The following is a 20,078-nucleotide window of genomic DNA, read 5'->3' as shown; positions in this document are numbered from 1 at the left end:
AAATGTGCAGCTCTATAATCACCCTTGCCACTTGCTAAAGAGAGGTCATAAAAGTGGTGTATCTAAATGGCATCGGGGTTTCAACTTGTGATTTAAGCCATATGTGTCAAAACACGATTTATATCTCCACACCATATGCGCGTAGATTCTATAGATAGTCGTAGACATGCGGTGTGTACAGTCTTTTGGTGGAGTTTGTGCAGACAGTTCATTGTCGACTTGAAATCCAAGGCTGACTCTGTTTAGTTAGCCTTTAGATAGCCACCAGCGAGCCCAGGGGACTCTATCTAAACATCCCTTACAAAAAAGACAGAAAGATGGAGGTAAAGAGAGAAAGTAAATGACCACATGTCTGAATAGTCTTGTGAGATTTCCCTCAAACTCCCCATCTTAGCCTGTTGTCTGTCACAGTCCATCTCTTTCCATCCAGGGCTCAATTATTTAAGGCACACACTCATATAAAGACCTTTCTGTCTGGGGGCTGTTGCATCAGAGCCAGCTGCTCTAAGTCACCCTCAGCCGTTTTATGTGACTCTGACTCTGGGGTCTGACAGTGTCTTGCCCTCTCAATGACCTGCTTCACTGACTTCTGTCTTATTGCAATCTCTCAGGTTTCCTTAATGAGGCTAATTATTCTATTAGGTCCACAACTCTCTGCAGACTCGACCACTGTCTTATCCTGTTGTCATTCCCTATTTCCATCTCTACTCCAAAGGCCTTGAGGAAACCATTATCTAGGAGGAAAACCATTAGGTGTGAAAAGGTCATGAAAACAACCAAGATGACATGCTAATAGCATTAGTGAAGAGGCACAATCCAGAGGCTCTTTTGTTCTTTGAAGAGCTAAAGTTTTTTTTGGGCATCTCCCCCCTACTGCACTTCTCATCAACAGCAGTGGACAGGAAGTACTTCAGGCCTTGTTGGAGAAAGGCGAAGGGGAAAGTGACACAAACCGGAGCAGCGTGACACATGGCGGGCTGTTGTTACTCAGTCATAGTTGACCCCCGGGCAGCAATGGGGTAGGACAGTTTGAAATAAAGCACAACTGCTGACGAAAGTTAGAGAAGAGAGCTTCATGCTTGTTCTTTTTGTACCAGAAATAAAAACAGTCTTTGGGGATGATGGGAATAGCAGGTAGGAATGGGTGGAAGGATGAGTTGCAGCTGCAACAAACTGTGTCGCCTAGACGACACATCTGTCTGGTGTGGGACATCCAGACTAAGCTAGCATGACACCGCATGTTTGGTCACAGTTTGCTGTCCTCCTCCATCCTAAATCCCAAATGCTGTGAGAGGTTGACACCCATTAAGACCACTGTTTTATTGCAAAAGCAAAAGACTATTTGGGTTTACTGTTAAATGCATCATTTCAGATTTCAAATAAGGAAGTCGAAACACTATCCTCTTCTCAGTGTGTCTTTCTGGCTGAGCACCAGGCTCATAAAGGAGGACACGGATGGTTTAAGTTACTGTGTGTGTTTGGGTCTAATACCTTCTATTTGCTTCAGCATTGACCCTCTCTGTCTAGACTATCACTTTGTGTAAATATATTTATTGCCTGTGCAACAATCGCAGCAATGAAAGATAACTCGGTACCAAACAAATCATTTTTACGTGTCACTCTCTTTGCTGTTTCTGGAGAATTCTTACTTTATTTTGCATGCTCATATATCATTCATGAAAAATGTAATGTCTGCATACTCCATCCAAGCCACAGAAGTTTATTAGTGACAACATTTTGATCCCTCTTGGATCATCATCAGTTCAGTGTTTTAAAAATGGAAAACACACCCATATTTTTATAATTCTCACCGACAGGCTGACAAGCTCTATAATGGAAGATGCTGTGAACCATCTGAACAGCATGAGATGATGAAACACAGAAGCAATTAATAAAAAATAAAAAGAAAGTACATGGAAACAAAGAACAGAAATGTAATGTAAAACCCATATCTCCAAAGTATGATGTATACACCTAATGTTTTTACCTGAAGTATTTTTATTGACTTAAATCACAACTTCACACAAACTTATACTAACATGTTATGTTTCCATTCATTTTGAGGAGACTTACTACAATATGCCGAACTGACAGTATGTCTAAAGTTAACCCTTTAAGTTGACCTAAAACCACTTTCAACAACTTACATCATGGAGAGGAGTCACTTTTATGTCCCTATAATGTTACAAATACAAGGACACATATTTATACCAGAATATATATATTTTTTTAAAAAACATGTTTTTCTTGCCCACCTGGGAGGTACCTCCTTCAGGCTCGGGTCCTCTACCAGAGGCCTGGGAGTCTGAGAATTCTGCGCAGGATCTTAGCTGTTCCTAGGACTGCCCTCTTTTGGACAGAGATCTCTGATGTTGTTCCTGGTATCTGCTGGAGCCATCCTCTCAGTTTGGGGTCACTGCTTCTAGTGCCCCGATTACTACTGGTACCACTGTTGCCTTCACATCCCACTTTTTCTCTATCTCCTCTTTCAGCCCTTGGTATTTCTCAAGCTACTCATGTTCTTTCTTTCTGACGTTGCTATCACGTGGGATTGCTACATCTATCACACCACTGTCTTCTGATGTTTATCGACCACCACTATGTCAGGCTGGCCATCACCATCTTGTCAGTGTGGATCTGGAAGTCCCACAGGATCTTGGCCTGTTTGTTCTCTGTCACCTTTGGGGGTGCCTCCCATCTTGACCCTGGGACCTCCAGTCTATACTCTGTACAGATGTTCCTTTACACAATGCCCGGTGCCTGGTTATGCCACTCCATGTATCCCTTGCCTGCCAGCATCTTGCTGCTTGATGTGCTGGACTGCCTCAGGGGCTTCTCTACACAGCCTGGGGTCTTGTCTGGTATGTTAGACCCCAGCCTCTATTGCCCTGGTGTTCAGGGCTTGTTCTTGTGCAGCCATGTGTAGTGCTTCTGTGCTGTCTTTCAGTCCAGCCTTTTCTAGCCACTGACATGTTTACTCGATATCAGCCACTTTAGTTTGCTGGTGGTACATGTCATGCAAGGCCTTGTCCTTGCATGATAGCCCCTCAGGCTTCTCCTCCTTTCTGGGCCTTTGTTGTCTGAGGCATTCACTTAGTAGTTGGTCATTCGGGGCCACCTTCTTGATAAATTCCTGGAGGTTTGTCGTTTTCTTCTGGACAGTAGCTGTGACACTTACTAGTCCTCTGCCCCCGTACTTTCACTTTGTGTACAGCCTCAGGATGCTGGACTTAGGGTGAAACCCTCCATGCATGGTAAGGATATATATATATATATATATATATATATATATATATATATATATATATATATATATATATATATATATATATATGATGTGTGTGTGTGTGTGTGTGTGTGTGTGTGTGTGACAGTAGAGATTGAAATCCAGTAGGATTCGTAATCCTACTAGGACAGATAGGAATTTTAGTTTGTCCTAGGACAAACTAAAATTCCTATCTGTCCTAGTAGGATTACAAATCCTACTGGGTTTCAATCTCTACTGTGACATATATATATATATATATATATATATATATATATATACCTCTAGACAAACATGGAAGTTTTTTCATCATACAGGCTCATTCTGTTTTCATGTAATCACACAGTGGGACAAAAGATATTGTGAAAGCAAGATTGATCACATCTGATGGCATTTTTTTTTTTCTAAGAGGAGTCTCAGAGACATCAATTTATCCACCATCTGCCTCCTCAACCTTTTCAATGAGAGAGCAATAATTCCAACAATATCCTTTTTTAAATTCATATTAGGATTACCAGGGTATAACCTTAGTACAGTATAATAAGAACATTTCAGTGAGATGTGTTTACCTGCCTTGAATTCGTTGAATCACTCAATTTCAAGCAACTTAGAACTAGTGACAGACTTTTTAGTTCAGTGAACTTTTGTTAATTTAATAAGGACCCCTGATCTTTGCATGAATACATGCTGACTTCTCTTCATGTTCATAGTCTTTGGTTATGAATCTGCTTTTTTCCTTGAAGAAATAACTTACAAGATTCTATCCCATCTGAAGTTTGACTTATTGACCTACCTAACCAATTACTTATTTTTCTCTTTCATTTCTTGTGCAGGGAGCAACGATAAGTCGAGACGAACAAACAGGAGCCATCCTCATCGCTCGGATCATGAGAGGAGGAGCAGCTGACAGAAGTGGTCAGTTCTTCTGAAACATTTATATAAGAGTTTGCAGTCTGGTAAAGTTAATTCTCCTTCAGTGCTCTGTAAATACAGTTCCTGCTGACAGGCACACTGAAATTCTGCTACCTTGTGCACATGTTTTTTGTTTGATTTAGTTTTCATTGTGTCCAGTCCTGTTTTGCAGTTCTGCCACAGTGAAGCCAAAGGCAAATTTCCACATGTGTCGACAATAACGTTTTGATTCCTTTCCAATCCTAAATGCCACCATGACGATAAACATTAATCTGGTGTACTGCACACAACCCCGGGCTTTTTGAGCACCGGGCTTTAACACAGTAGCTTACTTATCTCAGGTTTTTGGGGATTTATCGCAGGAAATATTTCCCAAAAAATTAGAAAAATTTAATATCAGAACAATTTTTGGATATGTATGATGTCTGTTTGTGTGTGCATTAGGGTTGATTCATGTCGGGGATGAACTGAAGGAGGTCAATGGAATCCCTGTGGATGACAAGAAACCAGAGGAAATTATTCGTATTCTGGTAGGCCTCATCTGTTTGTGCATGTGTGGTTGTGTGTATGTTGTCCAAGGATTTCTCCTGTGCTCCACTCCCTTTGGCAACATGAAAATCTCTTGTTTGTGATGGCAAAAACTTCTACTAACTCATCCAAAGACGGCTCACCTCCCATGGCTATGCTGAAAAATCAAACACTGGCCTTTCTCTAAAAGTCTTTCCTGGCCTTTAGACCACATGCATTGAGCCACACAGTCCCCCTGGAAGAGACTGATGCTCAGTAGTTCCTCCAAGCCAGCTCTGCCACAGGCCTCATACTGACTTGGTGTGGATTGTACCCTTTTTTTTTTTTCTTTTTTTTTTTGGGGGGGGGGGGTGTCTCTTAAACTCTGGAGGCCTCTGTAGCCTTCATAGACACAGCAGTCTCCGAAGCAGATGACAGCTCTCAACACTCCTCCTACTTTTTCCCCACGCATACACTCTATCCCTGCCAGGCAGCGTCATCCAATCCTAATAACCCTTCCTTTGTTGAAAAATCAAACAGGGCTTTGCATTATGTGACTTCATTGAATTAGGTGCTTTGTGAAATATTCACAGTGCAGATGAGTGCTGTTTCCTTCCGCCTCTTACTGTAGCTTATTGTATCTGTCTTGTCTTTCCTGAAATCCAGGCCCAGTCTCAAGGAGCCATCACCTTTAAGGTGGTTCCTGGTCTCAAGGAGGATGCAACAACCAAGGAGCCTAAGGTGGGCCCTGTCTTGCCTTAATCATCATGTTTATTGAGCTCTATTTAAACAATACCGTTTACAAGCTCCTAATATGAAGCAAGTGGCAAAGTCCAGGGATGAAAGTTTATGATGAGGCATAAGTGTCTATACTGCACTACACTGGAGTTTAGCTTTAAAAGCAATTCATTCCTCATATACCCCCATGTTAAAATAATTTTACAGCAGAATATAAGTTACTTGTTTATTAAGGCTTACAATAGGCTGCTGTAACATGTGAGTGCCACCTGTGTGTCTACATACAGCTTTAGTGAAGCAGATCTCATATAAAACCAGATATTCAATTGTAGCTTTTTTCACTCTACTTGTTACTGTGTTATATGTACGTTTGGTTTTGACCAAAACACATTACATTTTTACAGGAATATGTTTTAGTGTTGTGCCGAGCCACAGTGGACAGTAGCTGGTAGCCATCTATTTTGAGGGTGGTTTAACTGTTACTCCAACCAGCATACCACCATCCTCACCCACTGGGGTGTTGATAGACCATTTTTCTTACACTCATCTATCAGTAGCTCAGGCTGGATCCATTCCCCACTTTTAAGCTCCAAGGTCAGAGGCAGCGCATCATTATTCACAACTCAGCCCACCCTGCATGTGTAACCAAGGCGTACAGGATAGAGTGGACCACTTAGACCCTATGTCATTGTGTAATGGTGGAATCTGTCTGGCTGAAAAACAGCATGCATGTGCCAAACACTTGGCTACTCAAAATCAACCTGAAGAGCAGAGGGTGGAGATGTATAAGTGCATTCTGCTGGAGGATTTAGCCACCACATCGGCTGTTTTGACCCCAACAAAACATCTCTGTCTGAAATGTAATCCCACTACATGGCACAAGGAACCCTTTAAATCAGTGGGACATTGAAATATGTCATTTCTCCCGCCATGTCCTGTGCTTTCCCTCACTCGAACTCTCCTTCCTTCTTTCTCTCTGCTCTTCCCACATGTTAAAAGGTGTCTTAGGAGTGATAACTCATCTTGATGATGCTCAGTTTGGAAAGAAGGCACAGCAAGGTGCTGTAGGTTGCAGTGCGTTACCCACAAAAGGGAGAGATGTCAGAGAATTTTCCAGTGTAGGGTCCAACCTCCTTTGTGTTGATGAGGTGTGTCCCACCCTCACTGCCAAAGCGAACTGAACCAAGAGTCCTTGAAAACAGAAAACAGCTATTTCTCTGCATTGGTTTGATCCTCAGTGTGGAAAGATTACTGATATTAGCTTGTGTTAAGAATTAGAGAAAGCCAGTGGTAGGAACAGAGCACTTCCAAGTGGAGTCTCTGACTCAGGAGATGTAAAGTCTTGGAAGCTGGTGACAGGGCTTAGTCGCCTCTAATGTTAGATGGAATGACTTGGAGAGGTTTACCTTGGCAAACATTGGAGGATTTCAACTTCTGATTGCAATGACCTTTCTGGAATAATCACCCTGAGCATTGGTGAAGCACCTTCTGTGTTTACTGTGATGAGTTCACACTCCATCCAGTAGAAATAAATTACAGTGAAGCGTTGCTTTTTCCTGTTGTGCCTTCAATCCAGCTCTTTGTTTTCTTCACCCCTCCCTCATCTGCTGTACGTCTAGGTCTATATGAAGGCACTCTTTGACTACGACCCTATGGATGACAAAGCCATCCCATGTAAAGAGGCTGGACTGGCTTTCAAGAAGGGTGACATCCTTCAAATCATGAGTCAGGATGATGCAACCTGGTGGCAGGCTAAACATGAGGGGGACGCCAATCCCCGTGCCGGCCTAATCCCGTCCAAACAGTTTCAAGAGAGGTAAGAGCAGAGAGTGAACTACAAGGAAGTCGGGGAGCTCTGCTTCTCTTATGAGACGGGAGCCCTGAAAACAGGATTTGTGTCATTTTGAGGAGTCTCTAATGCCACGTTTCCACTACGTGGAACCGGCTGGACTCAACTTGACTCAACCCGGGTACAAGGTACTATTCCTGGAGACTGTTTCTATTACAGGATACTACGAACTTTAGAGTACCTGGACGTCATAGCGACGCAGCACGTTACTTCCGTGACATCTGCTCAGAGAGTTGCTGATAAACTCACTCGTTGCATGTTGGCCCGTCAAGCTCACGCTGAATTTTTTGTTGGCCACCAAGGGACAGAAATGTCTGAATCTCCTGAACTGACCATGGTGTAGTTTTGCGGGCTGCCATCCTGTGGATTAGTCTACTGGTATATTTACTATAACTCCTGTATCTGTTTTTTTTTTTAAATGGCGGGTCGCACATTGATGACACAATGATTCAGAGACAACTCTCTGACCAGTTAGTGGTCTGCAGTATTTACACGCCACGTTTTGTTTACTCTTCCCCGTCTTGGAACCTCGGCGGAGTAGATAACAAAAAACTAGTGCTGGGTACCAGATTCCAGGTTCTTTTACATAGTGGAAACACAAATAGGCGGAGTCAAGTTGAGTCGAACCAGTTACCACATAGTGGAAACGCATCATTAACTACTAACAATGAGTTATCGTTGCCATATATTTAGGGACCAAGCCGAAAGATAAGGCCCTCTCACACAGTAAGAGGCCTTGCCTTGAAAGCAAGGCCCTGTTGTTTTTTCGTTCATTTTTATATTATTCAGACACCACTTTCAACTGGATTTTGATCCCCTAAACATGCTCAAAAACTCACCAAATTTGGCACGTATGTCAGGTCTGGCGAAAAATTTGACAAAATGTAAAAATTAACCCCATAGGTGCTCTCTAGCACCATCTATGTGAAAAAAAACGTTAACGGCCCTAGTGGCCAGTAGGAATGTCGTACAGACATGAAACCAACGCCAAAATGTTTGTTGGATGTTGCACTACAAATGATACACTGACACCCATGACCTAACTCCAACAGGAAGGTCGCAATAAGCCTTTCAAAATAAAATTTCTAAAACTTAACTCGTCTGACACCGTTTGTTGTGTTGACTTCTAAATAGCACCAAAAGATAGATTGAACCCTTCTCAAAAACAGTGATCTCGCACTTTTTCCATAACTGTCTTAGCTTTTTTTTAGAAGCCCGGAAAGTTGCGATGTCTGGAACTCATTTTCACTTTGGACTTTTTCCCCACATGTTACATATCTATCCATTCACGGGACTGACCACAACTCTCACATGCAAAAAATTTTGAGATAGGATGTACAGTTATTGATTTATTACAATTTATTTATTTTCGTACTTTTTCCACTTTAAACTGCCATTTGACCCCCTTAACATGCTCCAAAACTCACCAAATTCGCCATGTATGTCATGGCTGGTAAGCACTTTCCTAAAATATCAAAATTAACCCCTTGGGTGCCAAAATGGATTCTGTAGCGCCACCTATGTACTAAAAAACACACAAAAACTGCCCTAGCGGCCAGTAGGAATGTCACAGACACATGAAACAAACGTCAAATGTTGGTCTGATTGAGCCCGACAAATCATACACTGACACCCATGAGCTAACACCAAGAGGATTTGGCAATCGGCCTTTAAAAGTTACTCCATGTTCCTGCAATTACTGCTCATTAATTTCGGACATTTTTCATAAAAGTTATAATCATCAAATTCCCACAAGTCTGAAGAATCAATAAATGAAAGAATTTTTGAGATAGGACCTACGGTTATGGAATAATTGTGATTTTTTGAAAAGTACTTTGTTTCATTTTTCACATTGAAAAAAATCCTTATGTAAGGCTTAGTGGTGCATGATTGCAAGTGTCTGAGAACGGAGTAGTGGTGAGAGCTGCTGCTCATTGTACAGGAGGTCACATGTTCAAATCCCAAGCCAGACATAGAATTTGTATGTCCCCCCCCCCACACACACACACATTTTTAAAACAGGTTTTGCTGCATTGTATTGTGGACATTGGACATTTTGCACACATTACAAAGTACACGGAGTACTTTTTTTTTCAAAATAAAGCCTTATTAAAAATAATAATGTCTATTAAATAACTTCTTTTCATTTTTATGACCAAACACTCAACTGTTTGTACAATGTTTCTTCATTAAAAAGTATTCTAACAGACACACATAGGGTTTTTCCAAAATAGTAGCCTTAAATGTGATAAATCATCACTTTTATGCTCAATTATTCATACAATTTCAATTCATTTTTTTCAAACTAATTCTGTCCCTCACATACACACACAACCGCACATACACACAGTAGGGTTCCAAAATAAAAGTCTCATTTAAAGGTGATGGTGGTTCCAGCAGAGGGCCGCTGGTGTTCTGTAGGGATGTAAGGATGACAGACACAAAAGGGTGGCAGCTGGTATCGGGACGGAGAGGTGTGAGTGGAGCTGAGGTGGCAACGGTCACTGGAGGCGGATCGTGCGGGAGGCGGAGTGCCCGGTGCGAGGTCCCGCCCAATGCTGCTTGCAGCTTTAATTCTATTTATTTATTTTTTTTCTACTCCAGTGCTTTATAAATTTATGTAATTTCTGTCATGTTTTCAGAAACAGAAAGTAAAAACTGAATATAGAATAATGACTGAATTTTTATCATCTTTTGTTTTCCTGGTCAAAAATGGCAGAACAAAGTAATTTGAAGTTCATTATGTTTTTATAGAAACATGAGAAAAAAAACATCATTAAAACTAGAAGCACTCGGAGAGCGCAGACCTCCGCCAAGGCTGATCAGTCCCCCTCCCCCCCCCCGTGGGCCCCCCCACCCCCGATCACCACCCAAATTTAATCATTTCTTCCTTATCCCATTTCCAACAAACCCTGAAAATTTCATCAAAATCTGTCCATAACTTTTTGAGTTATGTTGCACACTAACAGACAGACAGACAAACAAACAAACCCTGGCAAAAACATAACCTCCTTGGCGGAGGAAATTACCTCAGTTGAATAACCATGACTGAAACTCATGTATCTGATTGGCTGACCGATCCTCAGCATCTTTGTAGATTAACAACAGCGCAATATTCTTCCTCTACTCTGGTTATTAGAGTAATGTCTGACTAATGTTGCTCGCTAGTTTATTTTCACCAAACCAGTTTATGGAAATACTTCTAATTTGCATGCATTTTCTTTTTGCAATTATTCAAAAGTTTGCTTCAGATTCACTTGAAATTTAATAGAAACTCCTCATGTTCAGAGTATATTTGACAAATCATCCACAAAGTGGCGTGACTGAAGCTTTGAATCTCAATAAGTTGTTGAAACACTGTAATAGTGATGAAGATTGAAGTGATACTAAACACTGAACATTTTTTGAACAGTAAACAGAATATTTAATTTGATGAAACACATTAAGACCAATGATAATACACACAAAAATGTACAAATAAGTCTGCATTTTATAGATGAATTCAACTCAATGCAAAGGAGGGCAGTGACTTTGCCCCATATAATCCACTGCTTCGATCCCTTAATTTGCCTATTGTAAACACCACAATGACAGAAAAACACAGGCTGCAGCGTTGCTCTTTTGGTGGTGACATCTGATTGGTTTAAAAGGCAGCAAGGCATCAGTTCACTGTGGAAAAGGATAGTATGAGAGCAAGAAAAAGTGTTAAAACTAATCTAATGAACTGTACATGTAAGTGCTTAGGTGGGCCTTTCTTTCTGGTGATAAAACCAGTATGATAACCCAAACTAACACTTTCACAGGTCCATATGGTTCTGTATAAGTATGTGATTCTCTGTCTTACAGATGTCCCTCAACTGCTCATGTCTCACATCCACACCTGCACATTAATACACTGATCACTCCATTCTCACCCTCTTCACAAATTTGTTGGAAGAGTTAAACTTTTATTGAAATATTATCGAAAACACAATATGGCCAAGTGTAACATCTCAATTGACCAAGGTAAAATGTGTCATAACATAATATTATAAATGAAATACATATAATAACAAAATCCCAATACTGTTTTTGTTGAAATAAACAGCATCTCTCACTGAACTGTTCTCCTCATCTTCAGTTTCTTTGTACTGACAGATGCAGAAGCAGGAAGCAGCAGATGCAGACTCTTTTCTCCTTATTATTCATATTCCAACACTATAAACAAAAGCTTATTAGACTGTTTTATAAATGCTGTATTTAATGGATTTTGACCATGAACAATTGAGCTCCTTTGAATATGATGGAATAGTTTGCACACAACCTCAACATTACTTTCTCCCTCATCTCCTGCTGCCTCTAAAACAGCACTCACTGCTGCTGTCATAGTCACAGAGATTTTAACATCTTTCTCATTCTCTCCTTCTTTCCTCTGTTTTTTCTTTCTTGCTTCACACTGCCAAAATTGTCTGGATTTCCACACAATGTCTGGCCTGAAATAAGTAATGACAGAAAATGATAGCGCTGGTACCAGTCCACTTTGGATGGAAGTGGATGGAAAATCCATGTATCGGTGTATGTAGGTGTGTGTTTATGCTCAGATGCCATGCGCATGATGTGCAATGCGGACTCGGGATGCAGGGGCATCTTCTTGGCATCATCCACGGAGCACCCTAAAGACATAAAAATACACCAGAAAGAAGGAGACGAACAAAGCGATGCTGACTTCACATTCAAATTTGCCAGTTCTTAGTTCCTGGTCCTTCTTTCTCTCTTAACTGAGAGAAGAGAAGCTGTGGATATTGGAAAGTGGGTTCTCTGTAGTGTAACAGGGAGTGTTTATTATTCCCTACATGATCATAAAAAACTAATGGTTTTATTGTGCCTCTCTGTTCTCTATCCTCTTTTTTTTTCCAGGAGATTCGACTGCGTCGATCTGTTACGACTCTCCCATCCCTGAGAAGCTCTGACCCCGGCGGGCATGTAAGCATATTTTATCTGTTGTGATGGGTCAGAACAGGACAACATGCTGCAAACAGGTGAGCGGGCTAATAAGAGGTGATGCAAGGGGAATAGGTCGTGACGAGGAAAAAACAGGTTGTCTGACAGGGCCGTTGCTGGTGCTCGACCTAACACAGACTGAGTCCCACTTAACCCGCTGCCATGACTGTAGCAGTGCTTCATGCCTGTCATCAGAGAAAATGTTGTGTCTCTGGATTCACCCCTCCTTATTTTTCCATCTGCTCCATGTTTCACTCTCTCAGCCTCTTTCTCAATCTTTCTGCTCTTTTGCCTCCGTTTCTTCTCTGCTTTTCCATGTGTCATGCAGTCAATGTCCATGTAGAGGCTTTCAATGGGTGGAAAGGGAGGTTTGCTTTATGGATACCTCTGCAAGCCCTCCAGCTTAAACACCAGCCTTCCTGCCCATCCAGCTCACCTCTTCTCAACTCAAGAGCCATAATGATGGATTAATGATCTCATTCTAGACCTAAACATGATCTAAAGATTCAGAGGCTCATTGCTGCTCTGTAGATCACATTAATAACCCTGCTCAATGACATCAGTCTTCTGTGTGGTACAACGCAGCACAGGGAAAGGGCAAGAACATTTCACAATAGTGTAACAAGCCTGCTGTAGCGAATCAGCAAAACTCAGGGAAATGATAGTTTATTTATGTGCAAAAGAAGGAAACCTTAATCACAAATAATTTTTTAAGGGCTTTATCTCTTCTAACTGTCATGAGGACAGTGGGTGCTCAATAGTGAAGCTGTGAGTTTGTTTTCTGTAAAGATCAGAATTCCATGGACACTCTTTGGAAATTAAAAAAAAAGCAGTAAGTTGCTGAAAAATGAAACCATCAGCAGCTTTCACACTTCTTACATGTCTCAATACCATGGCCCTCTTCATGCTAACACACATCACAAACACACACCTAAGCGCAACACATACACAAAAGGGCACTTCATAAATCAATATTGATACAACTACCTTTTGTGTAAATGGTATCAAAGCTGCAAGCAAACTAGTTGTACTTCATTCCAAAATTACATAAGCTGAATCATTTCAAATCTTCAGTTTATTTGTCTGTCAAACAGCAGTATTTTCATATACAGTGATCATATAAAAAAGGTTACATGATTCCATTGTGGATAGGCCAGTGTGTTTCCTTTCTGAGTCTACATGAAGACATGGATACGAGCCCTAAAGATGAATCTTCTGAGTTCAGTTACATTGGCCTACTCATGAAGGATTTTTTGTTTTTTTGAGTCTGTCATTCTCTTCTGACTGCTAATTTAACTCTGTATGACCCATTCCTGGATGAGCATGGGACGCTTTACCCACCCACCCCAGAGGGCAGGGTAAAAAGATATACCAGGAATTTTGTCTGTCTGTCCAAGACGGACCAATTTCTCGTACATTATTAACCTGATTCTTTTCCAATTTCACATATGTTATTTACGTATGCCTTTCTCTCTCTCTCTCTTTTTTTTTTTTTTTTTTTTTTTTTACAAGTTTTCAAAGATTGAAGTTAAGACTCACAATTAATCCCTGGGTAGGCAGCGTATCAGTGAGCAGGAAGTGTTGTGCAACCAAGCGGGGTATTAGTAAACTCCATCTTACGTTTTATCTTGTTATATTCAATTGCACCTTTTTTAAAAATATTTTTATTGTTGTGCAGCTCTCACCATATCTATTTTCTTCATATACACCTGTACTCTGCAAATCTAAATTTGTGCTGGTAATTGCATAGAATTTGGCAGGTGGTGTCCCACTGGAAGGTAGTCATGGATTTGATAGAAGTATGTACAGTTTAGTCCACATAGTTCCCTGATATGGTGAGGTGGACATGGAATTATGATGAAGTAGCTCTAACTAGAGTGTTGACTTAGTGACCTCTTGTACACTTTCCAAACAGTCACCAGAAAGAAATGCAGGTTGGCATAGGTGCAGTTAATGTCTGGCTTTTTAAGACAATGCCCTTGTGTGCCAAATGTTGTTTATACCACAACTATTGCAGCCGCAGGACTTTCTGTTGCACCTGACTGCAAAAGCTCTGTAAGGATTACCTGACATTATTCTGTTTTTAAAAAGGAACAGACATTAGTTATGATTTACAAACCGCTGCCAAACACCACTTAGCTTTGTTTATGGATAGCCCACAGTGCACGAACGAAGGCAGAAAGGGGTATCCATCCAGCTGGCACTGTGGCTGTGCATTGCATGTGTCCACCTGAAGCACAGCATGATGAAATGCCAATATGTGATGCAGGGCCACATAGACCTTGTCACCAAATTATTCAGTAACTTAACTCTGCTCATTTTACTTCAACACCAAAGTAACAACAACATGAACTATACAGATGGAATAATATGTATGTCAGCAGTGAGAATGATTTAAGATGATTGATGTAATTCAGCTCTAAGGTTAAAAGGACCGCTGTTGCACAATTAAAAACTAATCTGTTTTGTAAATCCAAGTTTATTGACGTCATCCAAATTAGATTTTCTATCAGTATGGAGATGTTTGCTTGCCCAGTTTGAAATTAATCAGAAATCAGATACATGATAAATGAATAAAGGGGGACTTCCAGCTGCTGAGTATTCCTTCCGTTCCTGCACTTTCATTAGACAAAGCAATAATAGACATGAATAAACTGGGTTGTGACACCACTGTTTCCCTGTCCACACAAAGACATACAAACTAAAGGTAAAAACAAATTCACAAGTGTGGATGGGGCATTGATCAGGCACAGGTTTAGTCTCTCTCCACACAGAAGAAAAGTGTCTTCTCTTTTCTGCAGTTGCATGAAAAGGCATCTATATTTATATAGTCTTTGATTTGTGCCAATAAAATGGAGTTTGAGGCTTCTCCTAATTTCAGCTCCTTTGACTGTCTTTGAGCGTTTCATTTTATGCAATCTATCTTAAAAACACATTTTCAAAGTTAGGACCTCCTCAAGTGTAAGTTAACATTAATACTGCAATACATTTTGCAATGGAGTTAAAAATTTTTGATGCAACAAAAGTATATTTTTTATCAAAACTTAGAAAAAAAAGCCTGAGGTTTAAAAAGAAGTTTAACATTGAATTATTCTGAATTTCAAAGTAGTTTTAAGGTTTCAGGTTATATAATGTAAAGTGTACCGTGAATTCATTGGTTTTGAATTGACTCTTGTTAATGCAGTTCCCTCAAGGTTTTTACTACAACCTACCCTCCATCTGTACCAATGTGTTTAATTCTACCTTCAGTCCCTCTTTTATTGTCTTGCCCATCCGTCACAGATATCTTCATCTTCATAACCACATATTAAGGCCTAAACATGCACAAAGAATCTGCTGTGTAACACTCAGCTTCTCTCTCCCTCCTTTCATTTTCATTTCTCCAAATATATGAACCCTGAGGAGAGCACATTACACATGTACTTGGCTTCATAAGCAAGCTCCGGTCTCACAATGACCCTGTTGAACCGAAACCTAGTCCATATTGGCCATATTTTTCACTGTAGATTACAATTTTCAGGCGGACATGTCCATTTGACTACTTGTTTCCCCCAACATGGCGGTGAGCCCTTAATGTAATGTGACTCTTCCAATATGTAGCTTTTAAATAACCAACAGAGCTACGCTGACCACCTCTAAACATAGCATTAGGCTCTTTTACCTCTGGTGAATTATGGATGTTGTCATTTCCTGGTTATGTTCAAACCGCATACTGGCATACATGGTGCAGTATGGCCAAAATAGCCTGCTAAAAAGTTTTCGACAGACAGTGCTCTACTGTTCCCTTACTATTTCATTTTAATGGTCCAGTTCCTCTTATGAGTTATGGGATTTGTAACGCCCTCCTCTCTATACACAGAGGACAGGTGTAAAATGTAGTAGAGTCAGTTGAGGCCCCAAGCAAAAGAACATAAGTCTCTCTTTGAATTGTAGCAATACTTTCTTCCTAATGTCATACATACTATAAGAATTAGCTCTGTGTGTAAGTGCAGCAGCAGTAGTAGGAAGTACCTTGACATGGCACTCTCAGGACTTGTTGAATAACTGGGGAATGATAACAGTTCAGTCTCTGTTCCAGCAGAGACATGGCACTGATATTCAAGCGTACAAAACACTCAATTAGAGAAAAATGTTGGATCCAGGCAGAGAGTAAGAAATGAGTCAAGTGTGTTAAAGTGAAGTGAGTAAGAAAAAGTCCACAATACAGTACTATATAAAAAATATAGGAATATGGATGGGTGGAGGGAGGAAAAGATGGAGAGAGGAGTGGTACACAGGTCATACTCAGTAGCAGATGTGGCCCTGTGGAGCGGTGGTGGCTGGGTCAAGAGAGATGGAGGGAGACAAGGCTTGGACACAGGCCTCATGCAGGCCCTGCTCAGTTCAACTGGGCTCAGCCCCGGGCCATAAACTACAGCCTAATTGAAGGATACCATGGAGACCCCGCTGTTACCGAGCGGTGGACCGAGGTGGTGATTGAGGAGGGGGTTCCTTTCTCTCTTTTCCTCTCTCTTTCCAGCCCGGGAGCTCTGTCGGCTGCAACAATATTGGTCTTGGCGAGGGGCTGCAGTGCGCATTGCTTAACCGTGTCCATTTACGCCTAACATTTGCAAGATATAAATAATCTCTTCCCTCATGGTCACAATCGCTGCTTCTAGACGCATTCTTCAGTTAAAAAACAGGTATTTAAAGTACCATCAGTCTCCCTGTGTAAGCCAATTATTAATCCGTTACACAGGTTTACCTCCAGTTTTACCTATCTGTTTCGTACTTCAGCTCCCCTCCATCCATATCTGGCTGTCCTCCAGCTTCACCATCTGCTCTGTGAACATCCTGACGGCTCTCTGGGCTTTTTTTACAGCATGTCTGTTCCTGCATCTGACATGCAAACCTTTTCACTGTCTGATTGTTTGGTTTGGTTTGTAGCTTGCCAAACACGTGGACACACTTATCGCTCACCTTTGGGTCTCCCTTTGTCTCTCTGTCTGTACATTACAGCGAAAAAAAAAAAAAAAACAGCCCTTGTCCACTTGCTCCTTTTGCCTCCAATGAACGACTGAACCATTTCAAAACACCGCCCAGGATTGGTCTTAAGTGGCCCTGAACCTGGCCCTGTGTTGAATTTATCCATCCATTTCATTTTTCAACTTCAGTGCTCACAGACTCGATTCAGAGTTGCATTGGGTGCAGGAGAAAAGTTCCATTGTAGTCCCAAAGATTAAGTCTAGATAAACCAGCAGGGACCACCCATAGAGTTCCGTAGATCCAGTTGTTATTTTTTTTCCCTTGCATTAAAGCTTCTTGTGTATCACTACATTCTCTGCATTGCCATGATGAGTTAATTTGTTAAATCTTTATTTTATAACAGACATACAGAAAGAGTGTGTCTTAATGTGTACCAGCTCTGCTCCTTATCCTGACTTTGAATAATCAGCTTCTGCATTTGAAGGCCAAAAGATGCATGACAATCTTCTTCTGTGTCATCTGGAGAATTCCAGTGGTCTCATTCTGTTTTTTTTTTTTTTTTTAAAAAGAGAGCTATAGTAAGCAGGAAAGAAAGTGACATCGTCCAGTCTTTTCAAGGAGGAGTCCATCTGTAAACTGCCTGGATCCGAAGGTGACATCATCTCATACTCAAGCACATTTATAGGGTGCTGACTAGGGGTCGGTCCTTTGTCTCTTCCTCCGACTGAAGGAGATAGCTGACAGATTTTTTAGGCGTCTTGCATGTAGCGCTGACACACTGCTGGAGGAAGGAGTAAATCTACAAAACACTCTGAAGTCAGATGTAGACTCAAAAACATGTAACGAGCAAAAGATACCAGCAGTTTTATCTTGATCTAATTGGTGTTATGAATCAACTGCCATGACCTGCTCAGTTGGATGCATCAACTATAGTCTTGTAGTATGATCGAAATGGAGAAAACACATAGTTCTGGAACCATAGTCACAGGAACAAAAATATTGCTGATGGCTGGGTGCCTGCATTTCCACCACAGAGATTAGACATTTTATTCCACTGGTGTGTGAAAAAGCGATAGCAGTTTTTACATTTCATACATTTTGTTTGCAACTACACAAAAGGCCTGCACTATGTTGTCAGTCCTTTTTTCATAAGCACAAAGAAAAAGTGCTAGAAAAATTAGATTGTCTTAAGGTGGCTGAAGTAATATGATAAAAGTTCTGACTAAAGGCAAAGACTGTTGGGGAGGGGGGTAAAGTCCCTGGAATTACATGTGGACTGTTGACCCTATAGTGGGTACATGCTGAGGACCTTCTAAGATTCCTGCCATAGAAACTAGCTAAGGAGAGGTATTTCACCAAGCAAAAAAAGGTAGACAATTAAGTAGCATTGCTGGGGCAAGAAACACAAGTTTTGAGATGTTCAAGCGCATTATGCCAGACAGTGGTTTTACCACATTTACAAAAGGAAGAAATACAAATAAACAGTAGAACTACATCTGTTGTAGGCATCTCCTGAACCAAGGGTTTGGCCTTGTTTCCTTAACATTGTCCAACTTCCATGCAGTTTCCGTTACAAGCACAGATTGTTACAGACATTAAGGGCATACTTTTTTTTAAATGGTTAGCAATAGTCTGTCTAAACTGCTGGTGTGTTTACAACCCTTCTGATTGTTTCACTGCTCATGTTTCTTTTTGTGACATCGTCATATTTCCAAGTCTTCGCATTTACTTTAATGACTATGGTGTTATCATAATGGATAAAAATAACAGGCAGAACTATGAAAACAAGACCCACTATGTAATGAACTACAATTATTTTTTAACAAACAGTACATCCACTCATATTTCTCCCTTTGCCTTCCATCCTTTCACTTGATTCCAGTGCTACTCTCATCTCACCCCTTCTGTCATTCTCTGTGGCGTATCTTTGGTATGCGGGCAACATGTGATATACCTCTAAGCGTGCGTCCCTTTCCAGGGATGGAGTTGGTCATGAAGCACCCTGTAAGGCTGGTTAGCTGACTGGTAGACTGGTTGACTGCACACTAAGAATGTCTGAGAAAATCTGTGGCCATAATCTGGGCGGCCATGTCTCCCTGCAGTCAGTAAATGATAGGCTTGGCTGCCACCATCACTGCAGGCCTGGCTGTCCACATACATCCACATCGGGAGTATGACTTCAGTGCATTGTCATCGCTGTTTGGTCAGGCGGGTGAAATGTACCTCCAAAAAGTCCAAGGTTTGCTTCCATCATTGACGTTCTCCCAGATAGGCCACTCCCTGTTAATGTACATGTTGCAGTGTTATCACATGCTTTTTCATTAGACCTGGAATGTTAGTGTGCAATGCTACAAGGCCATTAAGAAATACAAATCACTCCTGTGGCCGATAGGCACCAGATGAAAGCTGTAATGAGGGCAGCACTTGGAAGGATTTTAAGTATCTTTATCATTGGCTTACTGTTTCCTCTTTCATGTCCTCCTCCGTCTTCCCCTCTATAAATTACCGTTTCCCCTCTCAAAATCCTCTTTAGGTACTGCATGGTTTAACTTATCACATCACATTATAACGGGCATAGGGCAACATCAGTAGGATTGTTGCAGCGTGAACGCTTAACATGTGAGACAAGAAGTCAGATAAAAGCTTACACTTTTGGCTCTGCACGTCAAAACAGTCACCGCTCTCACGTTTGACATTTCTTGCACAAAACCTCTACTGTTATCAGCCCTGACTGCTTTTTTGGCTAGTCATTAACTCCAGCTGTGATGCAACATCTCCTCAATCTGCAACATGCTCTAATGCAATGCAGTTAACGCGAGCCCCATACTGTGGTAGATGGTGTTGTGTATGTTTCATTGACCC

At 41.1% G+C, this 20,078-nt stretch overlaps 1 protein-coding gene across 1 annotated transcript in view; it reads left to right on the top strand.

Annotated features, from left to right (window-relative positions):
- LOC115411697 (MAGUK p55 subfamily member 7-like) overlaps positions 1-7,264 on the top strand; it is a 134,262-nt gene extending 126,998 nt beyond the window's left edge. The window contains exons 9-12 of the mRNA XM_030123912.1: positions 4,099-4,180; positions 4,622-4,707; positions 5,351-5,425; positions 7,042-7,264. Coding sequence (XP_029979772.1) covers positions 4,099-4,180; positions 4,622-4,707; positions 5,351-5,425; positions 7,042-7,242 — 444 coding nt within the window. The 3' untranslated portion in view covers positions 7,243-7,264. The remainder of the gene's footprint in view (positions 1-4,098; positions 4,181-4,621; positions 4,708-5,350; positions 5,426-7,041) is intronic.
- The last annotated feature ends 12,814 nt before the right edge of the window (positions 7,265-20,078 follow it).

This window comes from Sphaeramia orbicularis, chromosome 20 (assembly GCF_902148855.1).
Source record: "Sphaeramia orbicularis chromosome 20, fSphaOr1.1, whole genome shotgun sequence".
Lineage (NCBI taxonomy): Eukaryota > Metazoa > Chordata > Actinopteri > Kurtiformes > Apogonidae > Sphaeramia > Sphaeramia orbicularis.
This window is presented reverse-complemented; position numbering and strand designations above follow the sequence as displayed.